The sequence below is a fragment of the Sceloporus occidentalis genome, unplaced genomic scaffold, assembly GCF_023333645.1.
Source record: "Sceloporus occidentalis isolate IW3139 unplaced genomic scaffold, rSceOcc1.0.p SCAF_6, whole genome shotgun sequence".
Classification (NCBI taxonomy): Eukaryota; Metazoa; Chordata; class Lepidosauria; order Squamata; family Phrynosomatidae; genus Sceloporus; species Sceloporus occidentalis.
In genome coordinates this window covers 128,152,912-128,178,887 of record NW_028316986.1, presented here as the reverse complement: position 1 = coordinate 128,178,887, position 25,976 = coordinate 128,152,912, and the positions used below count along the sequence as shown (strand labels likewise).

At 39.8% G+C, this 25,976-nt stretch overlaps 1 protein-coding gene across 1 annotated transcript in view; it reads left to right on the top strand.

Annotated features, from left to right (window-relative positions):
- Nucleotides 1–3,591: 3,591 nt before the first annotated feature.
- COL19A1 (collagen type XIX alpha 1 chain) overlaps nt 3,592–25,976 on the top strand; it is a 294,427-nt gene continuing 272,042 nt past the window's right edge. The window contains exons 1-2 of the mRNA XM_089530985.1: nt 3,592–3,618; nt 17,027–17,153. Coding sequence (XP_089387111.1) covers nt 17,063–17,153 — 91 coding nt within the window. The 5' untranslated portion in view covers nt 3,592–3,618; nt 17,027–17,062. The remainder of the gene's footprint in view (nt 3,619–17,026; nt 17,154–25,976) is intronic.

The window sequence follows — 25,976 nt, the reverse complement described above, 5'->3', positions numbered from 1 at the left end:
TGGATTTCCATGACTGAACAGAGAGATTCAAACCTTGATCTCCAGACCTGTAGTCTAACTCTCAATCCTATACATCATGCTGGCTCTCAAATTTTTAACAATCCACAAATGTATTTCAGTGGTAGGGGTGGAATTGGCAGTACAGGGAGCTAATGAGGGTACAAGTGAACTTAAACACTCAGAAACATGGCAAATTGTTTCTTTCCACTCCTACTTTCATTATCACCGTGTTTTGCCACTTCCCTCATCCCAGGGACGTAGCTAGGATTTTAGGAGGGGGGGGGGGGAGTCCAGACTAAGTGCCACCATTATAATGGGGCTTGGGTGTGGCGGCGCAGCAGCACACACCATTCATTTTTCTAATGGAAGGGGGGGTCCGGACCCCAAGAACCCCCCCCCTTGGCTACGTCCCTGCTCATCCGTTACCCAGATATATTTATGGATCTATTTGATTTGGTTTGATGGCTAATGAGTAGGACTCAAGGAAGGTAAGAAGCAAATGAATGAAATAAGGACAGGAGAAAATATTAACTACATTAGTTTAAATTTTTTAAAAAATATTCAAAAGCAATTAAAAACAAATGGAAAAAGGTACCCTCTGGAATTAAAAGCATCCTCCTGCAGCAGTCCGTCGTAACCACCAAAGGCCTGCTAAAAGAAGAAGGGAGGTAACTCTTGCCATGGAGTTCTACAGTCTGGAGGCAAAGTGGAGAAAACCCCATTGCTTGCAAGCATGAAATGTGCTTCTAAGAAAAGGACATGCTGCCCCAGCTCCTATATACCTTCCTCTTCCTGAGGCAGAAGAGATGGAAGTGCAAACTCATAGAATCATAGAATCGTAGAGTTAGAAGAGACCACAAGGGCTATCCAGTCCAACCCCTTGCCATGCAGGAACTCTTAATCAAAGCATCCCTGACAGATGGCCACCTAGCCTCTGTTTAGTTGACTCCATCAACTCTGCTCAGAATCCAGTTCCTACAAATACTTCCCTGCCTCCCTGAATTCTTATCAAGTAGTAACCATATCCTCAGGCTATAGCCCACACCACTCTGTCAGCTAGATTGAGAGACCAGTGTTTTTGGTTCCTTCTCTGTACCTTTTTGATCTGTTATCTCAGCTTGCTTATGTTTCTCTTCCTTCACCATCTCCTCTTTGTTTTCTATCATAATCCAGATCATAAACCTGCTTTATTTTCTTTTTAAAAGTGTTCTTATGCAAGCTGCTCTGGAAGACTTTTCAGTTGAAGAGCGGAGTATGCATTAAATAAAATTAACTAATTAATTGATGGTCTCCAAGACACTGGCCAATCAGTTTAGCCTCTTTTATTTCTTGTTGTTATGTGCCTTCAGATAATGTCATTCAAGGAGCCTATAAGGCTGGAAGATTGTGACAGGCCCAAGGTCACCCAGTGAGTTTCTATAACTGAGTGGGGATTCAAATCGTGGTCTCTCAATCTAGTAGTCAAACTACGCCATACTGGCATATACATTTTGTCTGTCTCCCTTCTTACACTCATGTGCGTATATATAAAAATGGGGCATTAGAGTCCTGGATCAGCTAGCCATTTCATCTAGGCCAGCATCCCTTTTCATACAGTGACCAGCAAGATGCCATAGAGAACTGTACAGAGCATGCTGTTGAAAGCCCTCCTCCATTACATGCTCCCAACATCTGGCATTCAGAAAGCGTGTGCCATTCAGCAAAACTGACAGTTATTGATTGTGCTATTTTCCATAACTTCATTTAATCCTTCTTTAAAGCTGTCTGCAGTAACGACTGTCACTGCATATTGTGACACTGAATTCCACAAATTCACACTGCTTGGAGCAGTGGCAGCCATGTCTAGGAAGTGTGAATCTGCTCTGAGTTGCAGTACAAACTTTAAGGGAGCTGTCTAACCTCTGAACCCAACTCCTACATTACAGTCAGCACTCTTGATAGCTCCTTTAAAGTTTGGACTAGAACCCATAACAGAGGCAACATCTCACATACACTGTGCTACCAGCCACCACTGCTGTAGAAATAAGTTTTAAAAATGTACTGGCTTGAACCTTGTTATTGTTATGTGCCTTCAAGCCTTCAAGAACTTATCATGGGGTTTTCTTGGCAAGATTTACTGTATATACTCATGTATAAGTCTAGAAATTTTAGTCAAAAATTGACTGAAAAAACTGAGTTGACTTATCCAAGGGTTAATGTAGGTACTGTACTTTAACTCTTGTTTAAAAAGCAACCATCTGCTGGTGAAAGTAAAGAGTGCAATCTGTCCTGGAAGCACTGACACCCTTCTATTCTCTCATCCATCTAGCCTTTAGTGTGAGCACAAACAGTTAATGTCTGCTGGAATTTTGTAAGTTCTTTGGCATAATTTCTCCTTGCTTCATCTTTTAGATCCTTTGTTTCATGCCCCTAAGTTTTATCCTCAACCTATCCATGGGTCATATCAAAACCCATAATTTTGGCCACAAAATCTGTCCTCAACTTATACATGAAGCTGACGTATAGAAGAGCATATACAGTATTCAGAAGAGATTTCCCATTGTCTTCTCCTGAGGCTGCAAGAGTATGACTTGCCCAAGCTCACCCAATGGGTTTCATGGCCAAGCAAAGAATTGAACCCTGGTGTCCAGTCATAGTCCAACATTCCCGCTACTATGGCACACTGAACTGAACCTGCTGTGTATCATTTTCCTTGGGTGAAAGTGGAGCGCAGTGTGGGACCTGACATAAACTATTATTTAAATACATATAAATGATGTGCACGAAGATTTTGCCCTCTCTTCTTCCAAAGTATGTGTTGCACTCTTTTTATTTTCCTTGCTCTTCTTTTATCCTGTAGTTAAATGTGCAAAGGCAACACTGGAAGCTGTCACGAGATCACTCTTGAGGGCCCAAGCAAACCAGCCAGACAGTGCAGTTTAGCATATTCAAGGGAGAATTAGCAGGAAGGCTGAGTGTCACACAATTTTATCACAGACAGCTGATGTTGCAGGGTAAGAACACCCTGGCTCTATGTGATGAGCTTTAAAAAGGCAAGCCAAATACCAGCTATCCACTGTTCTCCGCAGCATCTGTGCCATAAATAAGTGCATTCCCATGGTTGGTTGATTTTAAATGTATGATAAAGTATATAAAATTAATGAGATGTGGCTACGTTTAACACGCAGGGTAGGGTGTCTGTGTGTTGTTGGGGAGGGGGGAGATGAGAGAATCTGCTCCCCTGCTGTTGTGCTAGTATCATGTACTGTACTTCAGAGTCAGCACGTTGAAACCAGACACCCTTTCATTCATGCAGTCAAACTCAGGCACTCTTATCTGTGACACAGCTTTAGACAATCCATACCTAACCCTTTTAATATTATTACCAGATTTGCAACCTATTAGCATATGTTTTTTTCACAAAAAAGAAAAAAAGAGTGCCAAAACTGGGGGCTGCCCTGTCTTACAGTTGTATTCTGCTTGCTGAGTGGGAGGGCCATGCTGTGTGAGACTAATAAGGACAGAGCTGCATCCCCTTCTCCCTCTCTTAAGAGACTCCAGCAACTCCTCAGCAACTACAGCAGATTTGTACAGGCATTTGCTGTGCTTCTGGGGGAACTTAATAAATAAAAATTGAAGGTAAGAGCCTGTCTCTTTTTTATTTTTGTCATCCAGTGATCTACACCCAGTCTATCCCACAAGTATGATGTGGTCTGCTGCTTGATCGGGTTTTTCCCCCTGTGTTTCTTAGTGTTAACTGAGCCCTCTATAAATTGTGCTATCGATTGTATGCTGATGTATAGATAGAAGGCGTTCTGTGCTTATTCTGCTGTACAGCATTTTTAGTGTCAGGATTGGAGAACAGGTACATGTTTGTATGAATCCACTAGCTTTAAAGCAATCTTTTGTTCTTTATGCAATCAAGGTTAGACATGTACAGATTGATAACAGTGAAAAGGAAGCTTGTGAATAGTTTTTGTTCAGGGTTTAAATATACAAAATGAAATATTCCTGAGTGAGTGTTGATGTGTGTGTTGCTCTATCCAGATAGAGGCCATTACCTTGAAATGTGTATGTGAATAATAGGTATGGGTACAGAGGGAAAGAAAAGAAAGTCTTATTGGGATGCTTAAATTCTAAAGGGTTGGGGTTTCCATAAGAGACTATAGTGCTGCTGTGTTCTAAGATTAAAAATAAAAACACCCTCTTCTTTGCTTCTCCCTTTGCTGTCAGGGATATTTTAAATGGAGTTCGTATCTTTTGGGCCGAGAGAATGATTTCCCCTTCCAGGTACACACCTAAGCAACAAAGTGTTTTACCTCTTGTAAATGAATGACAAACACACTCAGAACGCATGTGCCATTAAATGCCTTGTTTAGGTTAATTCTGAGTGGAAATTATTTCCACATCTATATTTTTTCTGAATGCTTATATGTTTTGTTATATTGCAGTTGTGCATAATCACATACATATTCTAACCAAATTTAATGGGTTTTGAAAGTCACATTAACGTGCAACAAGAGAGATTTTTAAACACAATTAAAATTCTTTGAAGTTGCTGATGTCTGGTTGGATTCTTTTTAAAGAAAAATAAGATGTGTTAGACGACTTGACTAAGAATATTTTAAGGTGTGGCTTCATCACAGTTTTACTTTCTACCACATCTCAGAACTTCTAAAATGGCCATCTAAACATTTCTCTCTTGTGGGTAGTGTGTGAAGTGGTTAAAGCTAATGGGTGTCAACTGTTGGTGAAGTGAATGTTGGTCAATTTCTTGTTTGGCCAGTAGGAGAAGTAGTAGAAAAAAGAAAAGTGAGTGCCCTTGTGATAGTGTTTCTCTCGCCAGCATTTGCAAGGTGCAAGCCTATCTGAAGACTCCATTGTATATGCTCTTTTGATGGTATCATGACTCTTATCCAAGAATGAGCTAAGTGTGGCCTGAGACTTCATACAATGCTTAAAGACTGTTTTTGTGGCCCTCAATCCTTCCAGAGAACCTGGTCTACTCTTTTTGAAAATGACATACAGACAGAAGGTGAATTCCATATCCTGGAGTGACCCAGAATTGTGTTTAGCATAAGCACAAAAATCCCACCTGTTTTTCAAAACTAGAAGTGAACTTTGGCCACATTTTATGCCATTGTTGTTTGGCACAGTTTTGTGTAGTTGCAGGATCTCAGAAGCAGAATATTGGCCCCTTATCCAGTGTAATAGCCCACACCTGCTCTAGCCAAGTTTCTTCTCATTTTACTGTCTGCCTCTATTAATTGCAAGGATATATCAGACCCAATAGGAGAAGAGGTAAGAAGCATTAGCCCCCTTCTCTTCCTGCATTGTCTTCCTTCTTATGTTTTCAGGCATTTTCTCAAAAGTGGCTTAGGTTTTAAATAAATATGGTTTTGGACATAGACTTAGGGGGGCGTAAATCCACTGTTGTGCTAGCTGATATCCTCAAGTATGTCCTTTTCTTCCCTTTCCCATTATAACCATTTCGTCCACCCTCAAAGCCTTTTCCAGGATGAGGAATTGGCCTCTTCAAGGTTCCAGCAACCGGAGAGGTTTTGTCAGTGGTATAACCCCTTTGCATTTTCCTACAGCATGAGCCTGTGTTTTGTTTCCTTCCCGCTATGGCTAAATACAAACATGTGAATTGTACATTTCAAGAGGATTCTTAATCCATAGCTCCATTATGTTCCTTCAAATGGTATACCTTGCATGACTGCAGCCCTCCTGCATTTTGACCGTAGGGTTACTTTGTAACATTCAAATGCCTCTGGTGAGAGCATTACAGGATGCAGTTTCCCAATGGAAAAGGTGTTGGGTGTTGCTAATCAGGATGTGAAAGGCTTAAAATAGAAATGCCAAAGTCCTATACGATTTGTAAGCAGATCAGCAACCACAACAAGCTGCACTAGCTATGGGCTCTCACATGACCTGCAAATAGGGTTGCCATCTTTTTTTGTTAGCTTTGCTATCTCTTTACAGGTCTTTAGCAACAGCCTGACACACGGATATTTAGTAGGTAAAAACTTTCTATCATGGAAAGAAATGGCAGAGCAATAGTCAGGCTGCTATTAAAGAACAGGACTGGGCCAGCCAAAATATTACACACACTGAAGGATCACAGCAATCTTATTCAGCTGACTCAGTCACACTTTCTGTTGGCGCATATTTACACATTTAAGACTTTGCCTACATTTGTTGTTGTTGTGGTGGTGGTGGTATGCCTACAAGTCAGTTCCAACTTATGGTGACTCTCAGGCAAACCTTTCATGGGGTTTTGTTCGCAGGTTTTGTTCAGAGGAGGTCTGCCATTGCCTTCCTCTGAGGCTGAGAGCACATGACTTGCCTAAGTGGCTTTCATGGCTGAGGGGAATTGAACCCTGGTCTCCAACACTCAAACCACTATGCCACACTGGCTCTCCTACCTAGATTTATTCTTAGTAACCTGCTATAAAACAAAGTATATAGGGATAATGTGGACTTTATTACTTCACATGAGGATTGTCTTTTCTGGATGACTTCTCTAAAAATGAAAAAAAAAATTAGCACATCAGGGAGAATTTCTAGCCCAGCATAACAAGAGTTTCTCATTTTCCAGTTGTTTATATGCAATGAATATTTTGCAGGGTGTGGGCGGATGTTAAACATAGAACATTGTTAAAACATGAGACCTCCCTGCCCTTGTAGTTTGAAAACAGACATTTCATCTAGCTCCACATTCTGCTACCTCTTTTCTGCCTCAGCCTGCAACCTGTGTAGACCAGAGGAAGTTGAGAATTTCTCTCATTTGTACACTCAGAGTAGGTCATGTCACCAACTCTGAGGTAATTCTTTCTTCTTCTTCCCAGGGCAAATGTTTCTGAGTAGAGATTGTTATTCATGTGGATGTGATATAGGTCTGGACTATGTATATAAAGTGGCTTTGGAATGGATGAGGTTCTTGTGAAGACTGTGGTATAGCACAAATAAAGGTCCTTACCAGGATGCGTGTGAAAGGAAGGAAGAGAAGGGTGTGGTGGAAGGAGGCACATGGCCCATCCTAACTATAGCCCCGTTACTTTACGGCTTGACAGATTCAGTCAACTTGATGGAAATTATCAACCTAAATTAGCTTTGTTTAGGACTGGCCATCCAACTTCTAACTTGCTAGACTCTGTGGCTCTTCTGAGCGCCCTGGGGAGGTGGTCAAGTACATAAACGAGATCCTCCCTCTTTGCATGCAATTGTGAAATGAATGCCAATGCTGGCACAAGGGTTGTAAAGAGAGAGAGAGGCTGGCTGGTAGAGCATTTTTCCTATCCAACTTTGGTCATTGGGTGCCTGAGAGCCTGGAGGGGAGGAGGAAAGGGCACTCAAAGAGGAGCAAACAGTGACATGTGTTGGAGCGTGATGCTGGGCTAGACATAAAAGGAAGGCGGGAAATCATCAAGCACCTGCCTGCAGATTCCAGACCAGCTAAGGCAGTAGATACACATCATGCATTTCTTTTGAACCCGTCAGAGCAGAGCTTTGAAATTTCTTTCCAATAGCAGGCTTCAAAAATGACAAGTAACCCTCAAGAACAGGGTTACTAGATTGCTTCCTGCCCCACTCCAGTCCACTGCGCAATTCCTTTAATTAAAAGTGGGGTGGAGAAGGACACTGAAGAAGAAATTCAGCAGGTGAGCTTCTTGACTTCCCTACCCAGAGATGTGGTAATATGAAAAGCTTTACCTGCTGACATGAGCTATTACTTGATATGCAGCTGCTGAATGCACATTCATTCTCCAGCCTGGGGAAAAGGTGACATCCCCGCCAAAGAATACCTCTGTGCATAGGCAGATTTGCTTTCTTCTCTCTCTCTCAAGTAATTGAACACACAACTGATTCCACTGGGGGGGGGGGGAGAAATATTGGGGCTGTATTCCATAACTATGGATCAAATATAAATTTTGGAATTTTCAGTGTTAGAAATAAGTATCCAGTGGCCAGTGCACTGTGAGTTATATGTACAGTGGGCCCTTGGTATCCTTTTGGGTTTGTTTCCAGGGACCCCCCCCCCCCCCACCATGGATATCCAAATCCGTGGATGATCAGATCTTATTAAATATAATGGCATAAAAAATTGTGTTCCTTATATTAAAGGGAAAAGTCAAGCTTTACTTTTTGGAGTTTATTTCTTTTTGGAATATTTTCAAACTGTGGATGGTTAAACCAGTGGACAGTCTATCGATATGGAGGACCATATAGCTCTCTTGGGTGGTGAATAGACCATCATTTTAATATATACCTCCTTCCCACCCAGATGCCAATCAGTGCAGTTTATATACTTACTTTTATTTTGGTTTCCTTTAAAAATAGCAAATTAGTCTACACAAATAAAAATATGGTCAAACAATTAAATCATACAAATAAACTTTGCTCAATCTCTTAAACTAATAAAGGTAATAATCTCTTGCAGGTAGTTTTCCCAGGCAAAGTAGTGGACAGATTTTACTGTCATTTTCAACTCTGAGAAGTTAATTTTGAACACAGATTGGATTTCCACTTTCCTCTCCTTCCAATATGCAAATATTTACATACAACTCAGTGTTGTCAGCGGCTTTAGCATTCCTTTGCCAGTCCTGCCAATATCTGCAAAAGGTTAGCAGTGCTGAAAAATTAAAGTTTACTTGAGCCTAGGGCTTGAATCCAATGTCATGCTACAAGACATGTGTATGTGTGACAGGAGCTGCTTCCTTGCCACAGCCCTCTATCCCACCTCAGAAATGCTCTAGAGGATTCCCCAATGCTCCAGAGTATTTCTTAATGATCCAGAGTGTGTGGTAAGGACATACAAGAGACCATAGTTTTGCTTGCCGAAGCAGTTCCATCAGTGGAAGTACAGTGTTGGGTTCTGCCTGCATTGTTGACGTGGATGGATTGAACCAATTTGTTGTTGTTGTGTACCTTGAACTGGTTTCCAGCTATGATGACCCAATGGCAAATGTATTATGGGGTTTTCTTGGCAAGCTTTAATCAGAGAGGGTTTGCTTTTGCCAAGAGAGTGTAACTTGCCCAAGGTCACTCATTTGGTTTTCATGGCCAAGCAGGGATTCAAATCCTGGTTAATTTCCTGAGGACTACAGTACATTGGAAGTTGAAGAAGATGATGTTAACCAAGGCACTAAGATAATGAAAATGTAATTCTAGTTTGGAATGTGTATATGTGGAAATTTTCAGTTTTTCACAGTTTTTCCTTTTTCTGTCCCTAAATTTCGTTCATCCTAAATTCAGTTCATCCTGAATTTTGTGAATTTTTCATCTGAAATCCTGAACAATGTGTATAATGTACACATTTTGGGAAGCAGCTTGCCTAATACAATTGATGCTGAATGCTGCTTTCACCAATATCCCCAATTTTGTGGGTTTTTTTCTATGATATGTTTCTTTGCACACATTTTTTAATTGGAGAAGACCATTGGAAAATGTATGAGTTTTGAAGAATAAATGAATTTCATCTTGTATATTGGTTAGAAAGTACAAAAGTGGGGGAGTTTTCTCTAAAAGGGAAATGACACAATTTCTTTGCCATCCATAGTGTGTAAAACTATGCATGCAGAGAGGGAGAGTGAGGAGAGGAAAAAGAGAACCAATGCTTTATAATATTTCTACTTCAAATTTCTTTTTTTAAAAAAAGAAAGATCTAATTATCTGATGCAAATTAGCACAGAAAACTAAGATTTGCAGATTCAAAAGGTTTCAAAAACAGATTGATTGTATCCTGAGTCTAAGCTAAAGATTGTGTTTGGAGAATTTAATTGATCTCCCAACATGTTAAAAAGTCTCTCACACACAAAAAACCTGATATATAGCCAGAAGTGGCTGTCAGTTTGCTCACAGCAGTAGAATTGGGCAGGGCATATTTAATATTTTGTATATCTGCTATTTCTAAATCATCACCAAACTCTTCTCCAGTGGGTTGGCAACTAAACAGAGCCCTACTTACTTGCGTAAATAAAAGTGAAGCAACCAACCACAGTTCTTCTCTGTGTCTTATGTGCCCTCTTTGGCCCTCTGGAATGGATCCCAATAAAACCTTTCAAAAGTGATGTTTTATTGCATTATTAAATCATACACTATTTAGCAAAACCAAACACAGTGAGGGCATAACACATAAACACTCATCTTCTTCTAAGATAGCTATAGAGAAAGTTAGAGCAAGGTCTTCCTCTGTACAAATTCAGTCATCTGGCTAAAATTATAGCAGATTTAGTTCTTGTACTTCAACAGAAATTGAAATAAAAAAATGGAAAGAAGTTTAAGTCATCTTCTATTTATTTATTTATGTTGTCCTTTCCACATCTGTATTTCTACATCTGTATTTCCCCTGCAATGCCCATGTAATACTTTGGCTAGAATGTATGTTTGACTGAAAATGGCTTTTTTCCATTCCTTGTGTTTAGTAGGGATGGAAAGAATATTTTTAATTTTTTTTAAAATGGATGAAAAGCCTATTTCTCAAGTGTCAGGACACCCTGTCAAGGAGAATCCTAGATAAAAGAGAATTTTTGTAGTGCAGGACTTATTCTGAGCAAAGTTCCCACAGGGTTTGTTTTCCCAAGAAATAGTATTTTCTGCACAGAAAATGCTATTTTTCCACAGAATAAGCCCCAAACATTAAAAATCATGCAGTTTTTGAAGACCTTCTCATAGTAGGAAATTACTGCTGCTTCAACTGAGAACAAAATTAGCAAAGAATTACATTTCTAGTACTTAATTGTTCACATTTACATTTGTACTGAAGTTGGGGTGGCACTTATGGAGCGCTGAAAAAGAGGAAATGCTAACACTAAAAAAGAAGGCAAAGGAGGATAGCTCTTTGCAAAATGCATATGCACATGGAGTTCAAAAGAAATACCGCAGTTTCAATAGAAAGTGAATAGTACATCTCCTCATGATTCGAGAGACTGTGCCCTGTTTTAATACTCAGGACTTTATTATACCAGCCTGCTATCCTGCCACAGTCACACTAGTTTAAGAATGGAAGCATAGCAGTCTGGCATAATTTCTTATCACAGTTTTCCCCACAATAGCTCTTTGGTGATCCATGGCCATGTGATCAGTTTTCCAAATTGCCAAATGCTGCCTTTGGGAGGAAGCGGGGACGAGTGATCCCAGCTGCCAACTACTTCCCAAAGCCAGTTACTGTGTGAATCTGCACATAGTAGCCAGCTTCTGGAAGCTGTTGGCAATGTGATCACTGCAAGAGAGAGAGGAGAGAGAAGCAGAATCATACACATTTGCACCACATGACCGCCTGAGAAGCAGGAAATCCATGAAAGGGAGATATTACAGGTAGTAGTAAGTAGTAAGGTAGTAAGGTAATAGCAATGACATTGATAGCCTGCTGACAAGTTTTGCGTGTCAATGAAAAGGTGCACTATAGTAATGAATGGAATGCAAGACAGTAGCAATGACTTCGTATGAAAAGTACCTGTCCAAGATGCTTTTATCCTGTTAAAATTCCACTTTTAGTCTCATGTGGTAAAGTCCTCAGTCTAGCTGCTAATCTTTGATGCTGAACTTCAGGTCTTTTTCTGCCCTTTCTTAATAGTTCTGTTATCTTCAAAACAGAATTGAGTATGACATAATTTCTGTGACAAATGTGCATTTCCAACCATGAGAGATAGGATTTGCTCCAAGATCTCTTTTGCTGCCTGTTTCAGAGGGAGAGCTGCTTCCATGTGTATGAAATGGATAAATCTGAGCCTGAAAATGTGAAAATCCAGGCATGTACCTACAGTGAAGGATCAGCCCCCTTTCCAAAACGTTCTTCAATGTCCTAGGACGTGTGGTAGGATGTAATATGTGATCTAAACAGGTTGGGTAAAGCAAATCTTAGGCTTGCGAAAGAACTAACTCAGCTCCAGTTTCCAAGTGAGTATATTTAGTCATGAATGAAGCACAGTGAAGATCAAAATAATCAGTTGTTCTTAAATGAATCAAAACATGAAATTAACTAATAAAGATTGCATGTACTGAGAATCTTAATCCAAAGTGACTACAGAAGTATGCAGGTGGGACACTACAGCGTGGAAGACACTAGTCTTGAATCTTCATCAGCTACTCCAAATCCAAGCAATGGACTTTTTGTGGAGAGTGGGAACTTCTATAGAGAGGGTGGGAAGCCAGACTGGCCATTCAGTTGTCAGAGATTACCTGATTGTGCACTCTCTAGGTTGAGATGTAGTGGGAACCTGTGATCCAGATATTTGGGACTCCATCTTGGCTACACTGACTAAGGGACAAAACAGATGGCCCCTTTGCGGCGGCTTGCTGGTGGCATGGGGCATTTATTCGCTGCACACTATAGGAGCTTTCTGCCATTTCTTTTTGCACCAGCAAACAGCCGGATTGAGGCCGCAGCGTGTTGTTACAGACTGCCAAAATAAAGCTGCTTCAGGTCTCTTTGGAGGTATGCTGTTTAAATGATGCATGCATCCTAAGAATCCAGAAGCTGCACCAAAGCTGCACTCCAGTGCTTAGGAATGGAGTGTGGCTTTGGACCCATCCATCATTTAAACAGCATACTGCCAAAGAGACCCGAAGCAGCTTTATTTTGGCAGTCTGTAACAGGTCTATGAGTTGTCATCCCTTCTTTAAATTAGTGTTGCATGAAACTGGTAGAAGGATGCGCCATGGGAGAAGAAGAGAAAAACATTAGCCTTGGTTGCACATTAATGCATATTTTAGTACCTATTGATGTCCTGGTTATATCTGGTCATGTTTCCTGGCCTGACATGTTGAAGAAGCATGGAAAGAAGAGACTGGTTTTGTCATGCCTTCAGATAGAGGATGGTCTGAAATAGAGTGTCCTGTAAACAGCCCTTCACATAGAAGACTGTCCTTATAGTGTACAAGAATGACAAAAGTGTGATTTGTGTTCTGTGTGTAAAATGTTTTCCAAAGTATTAAGCCTGTCCAAAGAAAAGCAATGAAACTAAGGCATGCGCTGTTAAAATCCTCTTATTCTAGCAGGACTCAAGCATTATCTTTTTCTTTTCTTTTTTCTTACTTGTACTCTTGTTCATCTGTAGTTATTCAATACTCCAAAATTAGAGGAAACAAAAGTCTCTTATTACTGTTGACCGTATGAATTAATGAGAACACAAATGCAGATGGCATGAATGGATCAGAAATAGCAGCAGTGTATTCCTCCCCCACTAAGGCCATTTTAAGATTTATGGTGTTATATCATCCTTATTAGGAAAATATTTTATTTTTAAATATTACGAAGTTTCACTAAAGTTGTGCTTCTCTGTTCTTTATACATTCAGAAGAAATCACTGAGAACAAAGATACTTTGTTGGGTATATTAAACCTCTTTAATATATGCAGTCCAGAAGGGAATAGTCTGTCTCACTTATCTGCATATTTTGAGAGACATAAAAGGTTGTTCTTCTTTTAAAAGTCTAGATATAGAAATGATACATCTCAGTATAATATGATGACTGCCTCAGTCATTCTGCTGACAATGAGTGTATCTAGTGCAACTTAAAGTCTCAAAAGCTAAAACAAAAAAGTAAGTAAATCAGCTATTACTAACAATTTATCACTGAGTGGCTTTTTGACTAATATTTGTGACCTTAGCACAGCTGCTTGAAAACCTGTTATTCATCAATCTCAAAAAAGTAGAGCACTTTTCACAGACTCCTTGTAAGTTTAAAATTAGCTTCTTAACTCTCACTCTTTCTTATTTATGACACACTGATAAATGATATAAATTGTATTTGACTGATGACTCTTTCTGCTGTAGCTCTCTTTCTGAAGAAGTGGTAGTTGGGGATAGGGGGCAGGAAAAGTAAAGATCAGTTCCAGTCAGTTGTATTGGTGTCAGTCATAGATCATTTCAATTAGCAACTACTGTAAGGATACATAATATAAAATTTATGTAAGTTATGGAAAGGAGGGGACAGTAGGAAATGCAGGGATCCAGCTGCTTTGAGACTAACTCATTTACTTGAAAATGAACTTTTGCATATGCAGCTGCACTGACAGAGTTGACAGTACATAGCCACAGATATAGTAGAGTTGCAAAAATTGCAACTCCAGCTTTGCAAATCCAACATACCTGTGGTTGTATTGCCAACTGTGTCAGTTCATCTGAAGACATGGACTGATGTCCATGAAAGCTAATGCTAAAATTAACCTTTTAGTCTGCAGTTCTATTCTTTCATCTCGCTTCACTTCTTTCCATTTTACAGTATGTTGAAACCGACTATCACTACTATCTCTTAGAAATGTGTATGCATGTGTGCGCGCACACACTGTATATTTTAAAAGCTTATTTTAAAAATGTTCATACCAGGCATTTGACAACATGGCACCTATATCCTGCTATATTGCTCTTTCAGAGAGGAAAAACAGAATCTTTGTGAAACATCCAAAAGCAGTCTCTGACTGCTGCAGTGACTAAGGATGGAATCTCCCCCTGGATGCCTGTGTTGAGTTGGTAATGGGCTGGATGAGGGAAAACAAACTCAAGCTGAATCCAGAGAAAACAGAGGTACTCGCGATAGGAACTCCAAGTCCAGAGAAGGAAATTTGTCAACCTGTCCTAGACGGGGTCCCACTTCCCCTAAAGGACCAAGTCCGCAGTTTGTGAGTACTCTTGGACTCGTCCCTACAGTTGTCATCTCAAGTAGATGCGACGACCAGGAGTGCTTAGTATCAACTTCGGTTGATATGCCAACTGCATCCTACCTGAACCGAAAGGACCTTGAAGCAGTGGTACACGGACTGGTAATCTCTCGTCTTGATTTCTGCAATGCGCTCTGCATGGGGCTACCCTTGTACCAAGTTCGGAAGCTTCAATTGATTCAAAATATGGCAGCCAGATTGGTCACTGGTTCTTCCAGGTTTGACCACATAACACTGTTTTAAAATCTCTTCACTGCCTGCTGATCAGCTTCCGGGCGCAGTACAAGGTGTTGATTATTACCTTTAAAGACCTACATGGCTTGGGCCTGAATTATTTGCAGGAACGCCTCTCCCTACACAATCCGCCCTGCACTCTCAGAACTACTGGGAAGCATTTGTTAGAACAACAAACAACCAGACTTGTATCGACTTCCCAATGAGCTTTCACTATAGCTGCTCCAAAATTGTGGAATGGTCTTCCAGAAGAGATCTGTCTCATTACCTCCTTGGAGGGATTGAAGAAGGCAATTAAGATGGATCTCTTCCAGTGAGCTTATCCACCTGACCTTCTACAGTGGATCCTTGTTATACGCTGGGGTTTGGTTCCAAGATCCCCCGTGTATAACAAAATCCGTGTATGCTCAAGTCCCATTAAGTATAATGACAGAGCAAAATGGTGTCCCTAATAAAAAATGGAACATCAAGGTAAATTTATACTTTTTTGGAACATTTTCAAACCGTGTATGCTTGAATCCGTGTATAAAAAATCTGTGTATAAGAAGGGCCGACTGTATAAGAGATATTGTTTCCATCTCTTTGACTACTGGATAAATTTATTGTTTTCATTATGTTATGATAGGGTTAGTTTTTAATTGAAGTACTGTTGCTTTAGTATTCTACTGATGTGTTTATATGTATTTTATTGGATTGTAATCTCGCCTCGATCCACCTGGGAGAAGCAGGGAATATAAATAAATAAATAAATAAATAAATAAATATTATTATATGATTTGAAGGGATAAGAACTAACAATCATCTGCAAAGCAGTTATAGTAAAACATATTTTTTAAAAAATAATATTTAAATCTTTCATTCTTTGCTATGCAGAGGAATGGATCAAGGATTAGTGATCAAATCTTTCAATGAAAGGGAATGGTCATCAGGATATTCTTGGACAGTATACAAACATTTGGTTGTAATTGTAGTGGAAAATTATTTAACCAGTTGTTAATGCTTCATTCCCCTCCACCCCTATCTTTTATGTTCTTTTTTCTCATGCGTATCTTGCTGGATGTATTTATAATGAGATGCCTGTCAGTATATATGTGAAAAAATAATTTTGATCAGGGCAGAGTATCTTTAATTTACTAGATGTTGGTGGAATATTATTCCCTCCATATGATTCACCATTGGCCAGGATGTCTACGGTGGATGAAAACTGGAGTTCAACAATATGTCAGTATATATGTGAAAGGATAATTTTGATCAGGGCGGAGTATCTTTAAATTACTAGATGTTAGTGGAATATTATTCCCTCCATATTATTCACCATTGGCCAGGATGTCTACGGTTGATGAAAACTGGAGTTTAACAATATGGAGTGCCACTGCTTTCACCCCCTCCCTGATTTAGATTGCTTGTAAATATATAGATTTTATATTATTTGGCTGTGACATAAATCAGTTGTTTAGTAGGGAGAGAGATGTTATCTATAGGTCAGTAACAGGATTTGACAGGACACAAGAGAGGACAGATGTTGCACCACTTGAGAAAGCTTCATGTGAGCAACTTGCTCCAACAAGCTCAGCTGAGGCCTCTTGGATCATACTAACATTCTCAGTCTCCACTCTTTCTCCCACTCAAAGGGACAGATCTTTTGACTACAATTTCTGGGTCTCTCCAAACCTCATGTCTGATATGCTGCTTTCATCATTGTTCTGGCTTGAGGAACTGTGGACTTATTAGAGGATGGTGTGTTGTTCATGCTGCAGCTATGTGCGGAGCTTCCCAATGTTCAACCGGGTTGATGAGGGCTTCATGTCCTTTGGGCTTTTCAAGTATCTAAGGGCAAAACAGACCACGCCTTTCCTCTCCGGATTGGGGCTGTGACAACTGCATGCTGTGGCTCCGATCCGGCACTTTGCCAGTGCTAAAAAGAATGGCAAAAGGCCGCTCCTTTTAGTGCTGGCAAAAAGGTGTCCTTGCTGTGGCAGTGGTTTTTCAATGATTCTTTGGCATGGCACAGCTCCTGGTAATTTAAACATTGATGCCTAACTCCTAATAGGAATACATTGTTGCACATTGTCACACAGCTACAACAGGCATGTTGCCTAATGATTGTATCAGTGTTTTTACTCATGAATCTTTTTAATATTTATTTCAGATTTTGGGACATTTGTTCACATGTGTCCGAGAGGAGATGAAGGCTACCAGATCTTGCATAATTCAGCTTTGGCTTGTAATCCTCCTTTTTCCTGTCTCTTATTCTATGGCCGTCACTGACAAAACAGGTACAGTATTTCATTATTTTCCTTCCCCACTTTTCTAAATCAAATACTGGAAGTGTGGTAAAGACGTTCCAGAATGCTACAATTAGGCAAGGAGTATAGAGGCATGGAAGTCTTCTTTAGCTGTATGTACTCTGTGTGAGTTCAACACATTTTCTGAAGTGTGTTGTCATGAGTCTAATGAAGCTGAAGAAGCTAACTAAGGTTTCTAATCTGAGGAGCATTTAATTAAACTTCTCTATTAAAAGATGTTTCCACCCGAGGTATCTAAGAGCACTGTTTCCATTTCCTGTCCACTCACAGGCGTCTACATTTGGAATGAGCTTGTAATCATCTGCAGTTATGTTGTGCTGCCACTGATACTTCCTCATTTTCTTAAGTTACATATCCAAAAAGAACCCATCCCTGGGCTTGAAAACTGAGTGGAGTTATCAGTACAGTTTTATTTATTTGGTTCTGTGTGCCCTGCATCATGATCCTAACAATGTATGCGTAGGAATAAATCATACTCAAATGAATAGGATTTTCCCCCAAATACGTACTGCAGAATCATACACCATCACATTGTTTTCACATGAGCCAACATAAGATCATGAGCCACCACACCATCTGAATTTCCCCAGATTTCAAAAGCAAAGCAGGGTGACTTAGTTCTTTGATGGGATATCAACAGGGAATACCAGGGATCTCTAAGAAAGGATCCTGCTTGAAGCACTGCCAGTTAGAGTTGCCTGTGTTGGGCATGATAGACAACCAGCCAGCCTCTGTAGTCCTGTGTTTGTAAGAGTGAAACTTTAAGATGTGATAAGCACACTAAGTACATTCAAATGGAATGAATGAGGCTGAGCTTCAGGTAAGCAAATATGCTTAGGGCTATTGTTAGTTTTTCTCTACATTGGAATGTGGATACCTGGATAAGCATCTTAATACCGTGGATAAGATAAAATGTGATTCCTATGCAGGTAGGGGTAAATGAAAAAGAGTTGTTTGTGTTGATTTCTCCCTCTTATCCAGAAAAGTCCCTCACTTTTGAGAACAGACTTATGATAGCTGATATCATCTGTCATCTTCCTGGCCCCATCTTCCTGGAATAAGCTCCCCTTAGAGCTTCGCTCTGCCGCCTCATTAGATTCTTTTAAGAAGAATTTAAAAACATACTTATTTAGATTGGCCTTCCCTCTTTAGTTTAATTGATTTTTCTCTGCCCTTGTTTTCTTCCTTTGACTCCGAAATATTTGTGATTGATTGTTTGTACCCTGATATGTGTATTTTTTTGACTCCTGTTCCTATTCTTTGTAGTAATGTTTTAACTTTTATATTGTAATTTAATTTGTATTGTAAATCCTATTGTAACTGTTTTTAACATTTGTAAGCCGCCTTGATCATTTTTTTGGAAAGGCGGGGTATAAATAAAATTTATTATTATTATTATTATTATCTCTTCAGAAATCAGTAGAATGTTTTCCTTGGTAGAATTCCATCCTATAGACCTAAAATTTTCCTAAGATTGGTCCTAGATAGCACTCACTAAGTTGTACCTGAGGGTGTCATTCTGTTAGCAAAACAGACACTTCTAGAGGAAAAAAAAGTTGTCCCTCATTCCCATGTGCATGTCCCTGATTTCTTGAAAGGGCTCCCCCAACCCTCCAGAGTAGAAGAAAAGAAAAAACCTTATTGCTCAAGTGGAGGTCCACTTTCCTAACATCCTACTTAGCCTTCCTGAAATATTCTGCAGTGAGCCCTATAATAGGCTGTGTCATGTTGATTGACTGCCTACTAGAAGTGTAGAAGAGCAGCATATTGATTTACATATGGACAGTAGATTAATTTTTGAAGGTAAAATAAAATGGTATAGATTTACACATTCTGCTACATGTCTCACATTCCTATGAAAATATGTGAGACAGATGGGTCATCATGCCTCAGTATTAAGGATTATTTTGAAACCAATAGAAGTGAAATCTTAAACAGTACCTCTAAGTAATAGTGGAATGCCAATAATAAGTATTAGGTGATAGCAAATGTGCTGAATGGTACTAAACAAACTTTGCATTTTGTATTTTTTCCTTAACTCATAAGGCAGCACAAGCATCAGCATAATTGCTGATTTCAATTCCTTGGGGCAGGGGAAAGTAAGCTGCCAAATGAACCAACCAGTCTTCTCTTGTCTTTTTAAAGTATGAAGTTACAAAATTCTGACGGAAACATAGTCTTCATAGTATGCTTCATTAGAGTTGGAAATAACAGTCACAGAATAGTCTCTGTTAAGGATCCTAGGTCATCCACAACTGTTCAAGTACATATTATTGTACATATCAGAAGGAATACTGCCAACATTCATTAGCTTATTCTGACAATTTTGCCATTAGCGGTAGTCAGCATTCACCTGTTGTGTGGGGGGGGGGGGAGGGGGAGGAATGAAACCAGTCTTCTCAATTCTGGTTTTTATTGGCAATGTATGCCTTCAAACATTTATAATCAAGGAAATACAAATTGGAGAGCATTCAGCTTTGAAAGACAATACATTTTAGTTCAGCAGAAAACAATGACAGAAGTTTTTTTAAAAAACTGAGCTGGACATATCAATGTAGAGCTAAATCTATAAACACCTTTCTAAATACTCTTCTATACCATTGTTCACTGAACAGCATTTCATTTGAATTTTCTACTTCGAATCAAAATGAACATCCCCAGAGTCTGTGCTGGCTGGAGAAGATAGGAGATGAATCGATCTGGAGGACTCCTGTGTAGGGAATTACAACTTGAATATGATTCTGTATAGCTGAGTTTGCTACTCTGTTGAAGTCTAAGGCTTGAGACCCTTACAAATTGCACATTGTCATCTAACTGTATTGAATGACTTTAGGAAGATGTGGAATTTCATAGAAAGCTCCCAATTAACCTTGATTATTTAAAGTGACAGATAGTGAAGTACGCAAGCAATTATTCATGCAAAGGGAAAAGAGAGATTACATGCACCAGCTATTATGAAGACAGAAGTAAGGTTCACTTTCTGCTCAGTGTCTTGAATAAGCCTGGGGAATGGTTTCATTTAATTAGCCAATATTGTATTAATTAAGGAAATGGCATGGCTGGGAAAATGTTGTAGAGTGGCAAATTATGCTGGTTGTGTTTGCATCGGCCTGATTTAATGCCTAGGCTTATGCCAACAGCCCTTTGGTTCACAGCAATGTTCCTCAGTTTCCACTGGTGCAGAACTGCTGGTATTAAAGCCATTTACTGGAGGGAACGTGTTTATTTCTAAAAATAAAATACAGCAAATAAAGAGAGGACTGAATTACAAGACTGAAGCTCAAGGAGTTCTCAACAGCCATGTGTTAATGTCTAAATAGGCTAAAGATAACTTGTTTCTTGTAATTGTTTTATTCCTTAACATTTAAGGGATTATGCTTGTTTGGGAACACAATGTTTTCACAGCACTGAAAGGCTCTTTTTTGAAAGGTCCATAACAAGTATAAGTGATAATTTAGTCATTTTAGGTGACAACAAATAGTTTTTTTAAAAAAAAAATAGTGATTTTTGCTACCCACATCAGCATCATTTTACAGTCTCAAACATATACGGCTGCAGTCTTATATGCATTTAACAGAGTAAATCCCATTGGGACTTAGTACCAAGAAAACATACATAAGACTGGACTGGAAAGAGCATCATATGTTAAGCCCATATTATTCTTTTGTTGAGAAAAAGAGGATGTACGCACCAGCAATAAAATTCAGTTATGCTCCATTTTGAAACCTGCCTGAGGAATCCAGGATGAAGCCATGCTCTGAACCTAAACACTGGAGAAAAATAACCCCTGTTTTGCTCCAGTTGGAGCAGGAAAATGCAAGCATGCAGACTGTGCACTGATTTGGAGACAGGGGAGGGAAGTGCTTTCTATAGGTGTTTTACCTTTTGTCACCCATCCATGAATTGATTGAACACGGGCATGAGTGGTTACCTGTACCATTGACCCATCACACACCCCATGAAGCAAAATGATGACCAACATGGGGTGTCACCAACAATACAATGGATTTAACCATAACATTAATAATCTGGCCAGTCTAATAGGGGGGCATGGGAGAAGAAGGCATGTACGTGGGGACTCCATGATCTTGCTGTACAAATGTGTCACTGGGAACAATGATGTGCCATACGGGAAATTGCTTGCTTGTGCAATCGCGTGGATGATCACATCGCCATTGTTCAGGGTGTCTAATGAGCTGACACCTGGAAGGCAATAGATGGCTGTTAGCAGTGTTTCCGTGCATTTGTGCTAATGTGTTTGGGGTAGAAGAGAAAAATATGGCAGTGCACAACTTGTACCTACAAATGCCCTGTGATTGGTGGGTCCATCCTTTTAGACAAAGGGATTGATGCAGACTTTCCATGGGTGCTTGGTCAATTGTAGGAGTCAGTGGTGCAGTCAGTGGGTTCTCTGTATGAATCAGGAAACCCTGGAGGTAAGCTGGCTTTCTCCCTGCATCTGCTCAAGCCTTAGATTGCAGCCCTATGCATACTACCCAACTGAATATTGTAGGATTGACTTAATCTTAAACCATGCATAAGATTGTGATATTTTTCATGACTAACTTTAACTGGTTCATGGACATTAACTGCATTGATTAATTTTATTTTAACTATGAGAATTCAGAAGTTTTCAGGAGCAAAGACAAGAGATCCCAGAGTAATGTCATTTGACAGCATTTTACATTTCTATACCGCTTAATACAGAATTCAATAGTCTCTAAGCGGTTTACAACATGTAAGCTAATTGCCCCCAACAAGCTGGGAACTCATTTTAGTGACCAATAGAAGGATGCAAGGCTGAGTCAACCCTGGAGCCCTGGAATCAAACTCACAAACTTGTGGCTACAATATTGGCCACAGTACTGGCATTTAACCACTGCACCATCAGGGGCTCCTTTCATTTGATGCAAATCATGTTCTTAATATATGAGTTTAAATTTATTTGAAGGATCCCCCCCCCCCCCCAATTTCTACAGAAGTTTGCTAAACAAGTGATCTTCAACTAGTTAATTGGTTAATAGTTCAACTAGACCTATAAGTGAGCCTTGCCATGACCAAAGATGGACTTCATCAGTAGTATCTCCACTTCTGTTCTCATTTTTCTTAGAGCTGTTCTTTTTGAAAGTAGCAGAAAGGCAGAGAAAAACAGAAGGAGAGGGAGGAGGAGACGGAGAAGGAGGGAATATTAATAGATGCAGATTCTAAACCCTGCATTACAAGCCACATCTGTCAGTTTTTTCTTTTAAACAGCATGTATATATTATGAAAAGATGGTTAAAAATTTCTCCGTGTTGAGGTAAAGGTGGGTTCCAGTTCTGAAAAGATGGAAGATTATTATTCCAATCAAGCCATTAGAATGTCTAGGATGACAATGCTATTATTTTATTTTTTATTTAAAAATATTATACACTAGAAATCTCACTCTACTAACATTTCATAAAATACTACAATCTATACTGTAGTAATTATCATGCAATATTTAAATCCATCTGCATTCCTAGAAGAGCACAATGAATAATTTCTCCAGTTACTTCAGCAGAGCTATTTATAAAGATGTAGTCACTTAAACTGAGAATTACTCAGTAGTATACTCAGACGCTGACTGTACACAAGTTGAAGTCTGCACATTCTATATCATTTAAAAGTTAATGTTCCCAGGACTTTCAATTACAACTTACACTCTATTTATGGTTCCGTGTCAGACATTGATCACTTGCATGGATGTAAAGTCTAGCCTGTGAGGTTGTAATCTGAAATATTTTGCTTGCAATACCAACTTAATTAATGGAATACCAAAATTTAATATGCTGTTTCTCCCTTCCAAGCTATGAAGCAGAGATGGAACTACTGATGTCCTTTAAAGCCAGGATGCATTAAGAGAGATGGCATGGCCATGTTGCTCTTTCCAACTGAGGGAGCTGCCCATGCTCTGATTTTCTTGGCGTTAGAAAGCAAAGAAAAAGTGCATTGCGTTAGTGGTGTCACTAGGATTGGCGTCACCCAGTGTGGTGTGACTCCCCACATCGATCTCCTCCCATATCTCACCATACCGAATCTTTAATAATGTTTTTTGTATTGATATTACTCATAAATCATAATTCCCATATATCACTGAATATAATGGCAATTGTTGTGACATAAACAACTAGCAAAATTAAAATCATACCTTTAAATTACAATATCATACACACAGCCTAAATGTATTTACAGGTACATAGGTTCATGTGGTTAAAATGAAAATTTGTTAAGATAGATGTTTTTAAAGCAAATTTTAAAATAATATATATTTTTAATTTTTCCCCTTTTTTTTAAACTGGAGCCTCTCCTTTCTCATCCCACTGAGCCTCACCCCACCATCACACCATCTCTTCTGCTGAGCTTCAGCATTATAAAGCGACACAGGCAAACACCATAGCGTGTTTCTGCCAAAAGGGCACCTAGTGTAGGCCACATCCCCACATCTCCTAGTGATGCCCCTGCATTACATTTATTAAGTTGTACTTTCTTTCTCTCTATTTGGTGCTTCATGTCCAGGGAAGATATGCATATAGCGAATTTTTCTATCAAAAAGAGACAGAGAGTTGAGTTAGCCTTCCTCTGTAGCCATTTTTCAGCAAGTGGAATAAGTGTGTGTGTATGGGGGGGTTAAGAATTTTTTTTTTCTTTCCTTAAGGCCTCTGATTGCTGAAGCTTAGAAATATGTATATTTAAAACATGTAAAAGGAGCACTTACTCCTTTTCTGGAATGTTGAATGTTCTAACAGATTATTTTAAAAAGAGCTCCATGTTGGCTACAGTCTTGTTTGGGATAGACCTAGAGTTGCTAGGATTTTTCCTCATTCCCAAATCATCCCCATCCTTATTGTAATAATGCAGCTAATAACCACCAGTTCCTTTGGGTAGGGCGAGATAAGAGCAAAAATAGCAGGACAATAGAGTGATGAACAGGAACTCTTATATATGATTTGTGCCATTCCCCCTGAAATTTGGATCAGGAAAAACTGGAGCAAGTGCGAACCACCCCATTTTAAACCAGTTTTCAAAATGATTCAAAATGGTGTGAATGAGGCCTTGGAGAGAAAGAGAGGGTAGGAAGAAGGAGAAAAAGGAGGACTGTAGCTGGAAGAAGTAGAATAGAAAAAGAAAGTGTGTGTGTGAGGAGAGAGAGAGAGAGAGAGAGAGAGAGAGAGAAGGAAGAAGATAAATGCAGCCAGGAGAATTAGAGAAACGGAGAAAGAGGAACAAAAGGGAGATGGATTAGGGGAGGATGGGGAGGATTAGTGCAAGCAGGAGATGGTGGAGTAGGACCAAGAAAAAAGAGAAGTTGGACCGGAGCAGATGGGCAGGACAGAGTGTGTGCTCCGGCCAGAAGTGGGTCTAAACTCTACCGAATGCACAGCCTGCTCCCAATGTGGGTTATGCCTGAAGAAGAAGAGCCCTCCCTCCAGTCCATCTGCCTTGGTCCAGGCCTCAGAGGGAGCGAAGAATGCTGGACCTGATCCCCTCCCCCCTCACCATTCCCTTCTCCTTTTGTGTCGTGTCTTTTTAGATTGTAAGCCTGAGGGCAGGGAACTGTCTATTATCCCCTCTGTTGTAAGCCGTCTGGATTCCCAGTGATTGGGAGGCATATAAATAAATCCTATTATTATTATTATTATTATTATTATTAGGGCTGACCAGCGCTTTCAGGAGCCAGATTGTCACAGCTCCTTTTTTGCTCTGAGTCTAGTCCAAAGGACCAAAGCACGGTCTCGGCACATCTTCCAGCCACTTTGGAGGCATGCTTCCAAAGTGACCAGAAGCTGCCTCTTTCTGCTCATGTGTTTTGCCCCATAGAGAAGGAACAGATTGGAGAAGGGGAGAAAAAGAAAGAAAGAGATAGAGGGGCCTCAGACAGAGCCTTCTTAATGGCAGTTCCATCAAATGGAATCCCTTCCATGGGAGGCTAAGGTGCTTCCTTTCTTGCTCTCCTTTTGCCACCAGGCAAAGGCCTTTTTGTTAAGTAGACTTTTAATATGTAATTGCTCACAGAGAGGCTGCTTTTTTAGGCAATGCCCTTTATTTTTTAACTTTTTCATGGCTTTTAAATTATGTTATTCTACTTTAATGTGATGTTTTTTAAAATGTTATTGTTTGGTGTTAAAATGTTATTGTTAGGTTTTTGTGAGCCACCTTGGGCCCCACTTTGGGAGAGAGGTGAGATACAAATCAAATGAATGAATACATAAATAAGAGTTGTGTGAGTGAGAAGAAGAGGAGAAAGAGAGGTCCAAAACACACTGCAGAAACAATGCAGTTTGAGTCTGAAAAAGTGCCCTGGCTCAATGCTAGGGTACCATGGGAACTGTAGTTTTGTGAGACAATTAGCCTTCTCTGTCAGAGAGCTCTGGTGCCACAATAAACTACAACTCCCAGGATTCCCTAGCACTGAGCCAGAGCAGTTAAAGTGGTCTCAAACTGGATTGTTTCTGCAGTGTGTTTTGGACTTGAGTGTAGCAGGAGTTGTGGAGTAGGTTGAGGTGGAGTGGGGGAGAAGGAGGAAGAGGATGGATGTGAGAGAAAGGAAGGAAGAGCCATTTAACCGGGATCTGGCAGGGGCAGGAGAAAGAGAACAGGCAAAAAGAAGTGAAATCAAGAATTTATTCCCGTATCTTAATAGAGATGAAGAAGAGAGACATTCATTCAGTGCTTAGTGATGCAGCCCACACAAATCTCTAACCCGGAAGGACAACTGTGCCACAGCTACAACCATGTAGGGTAAGGTGAAAAAGATAAGCACAGCAAAGGGAA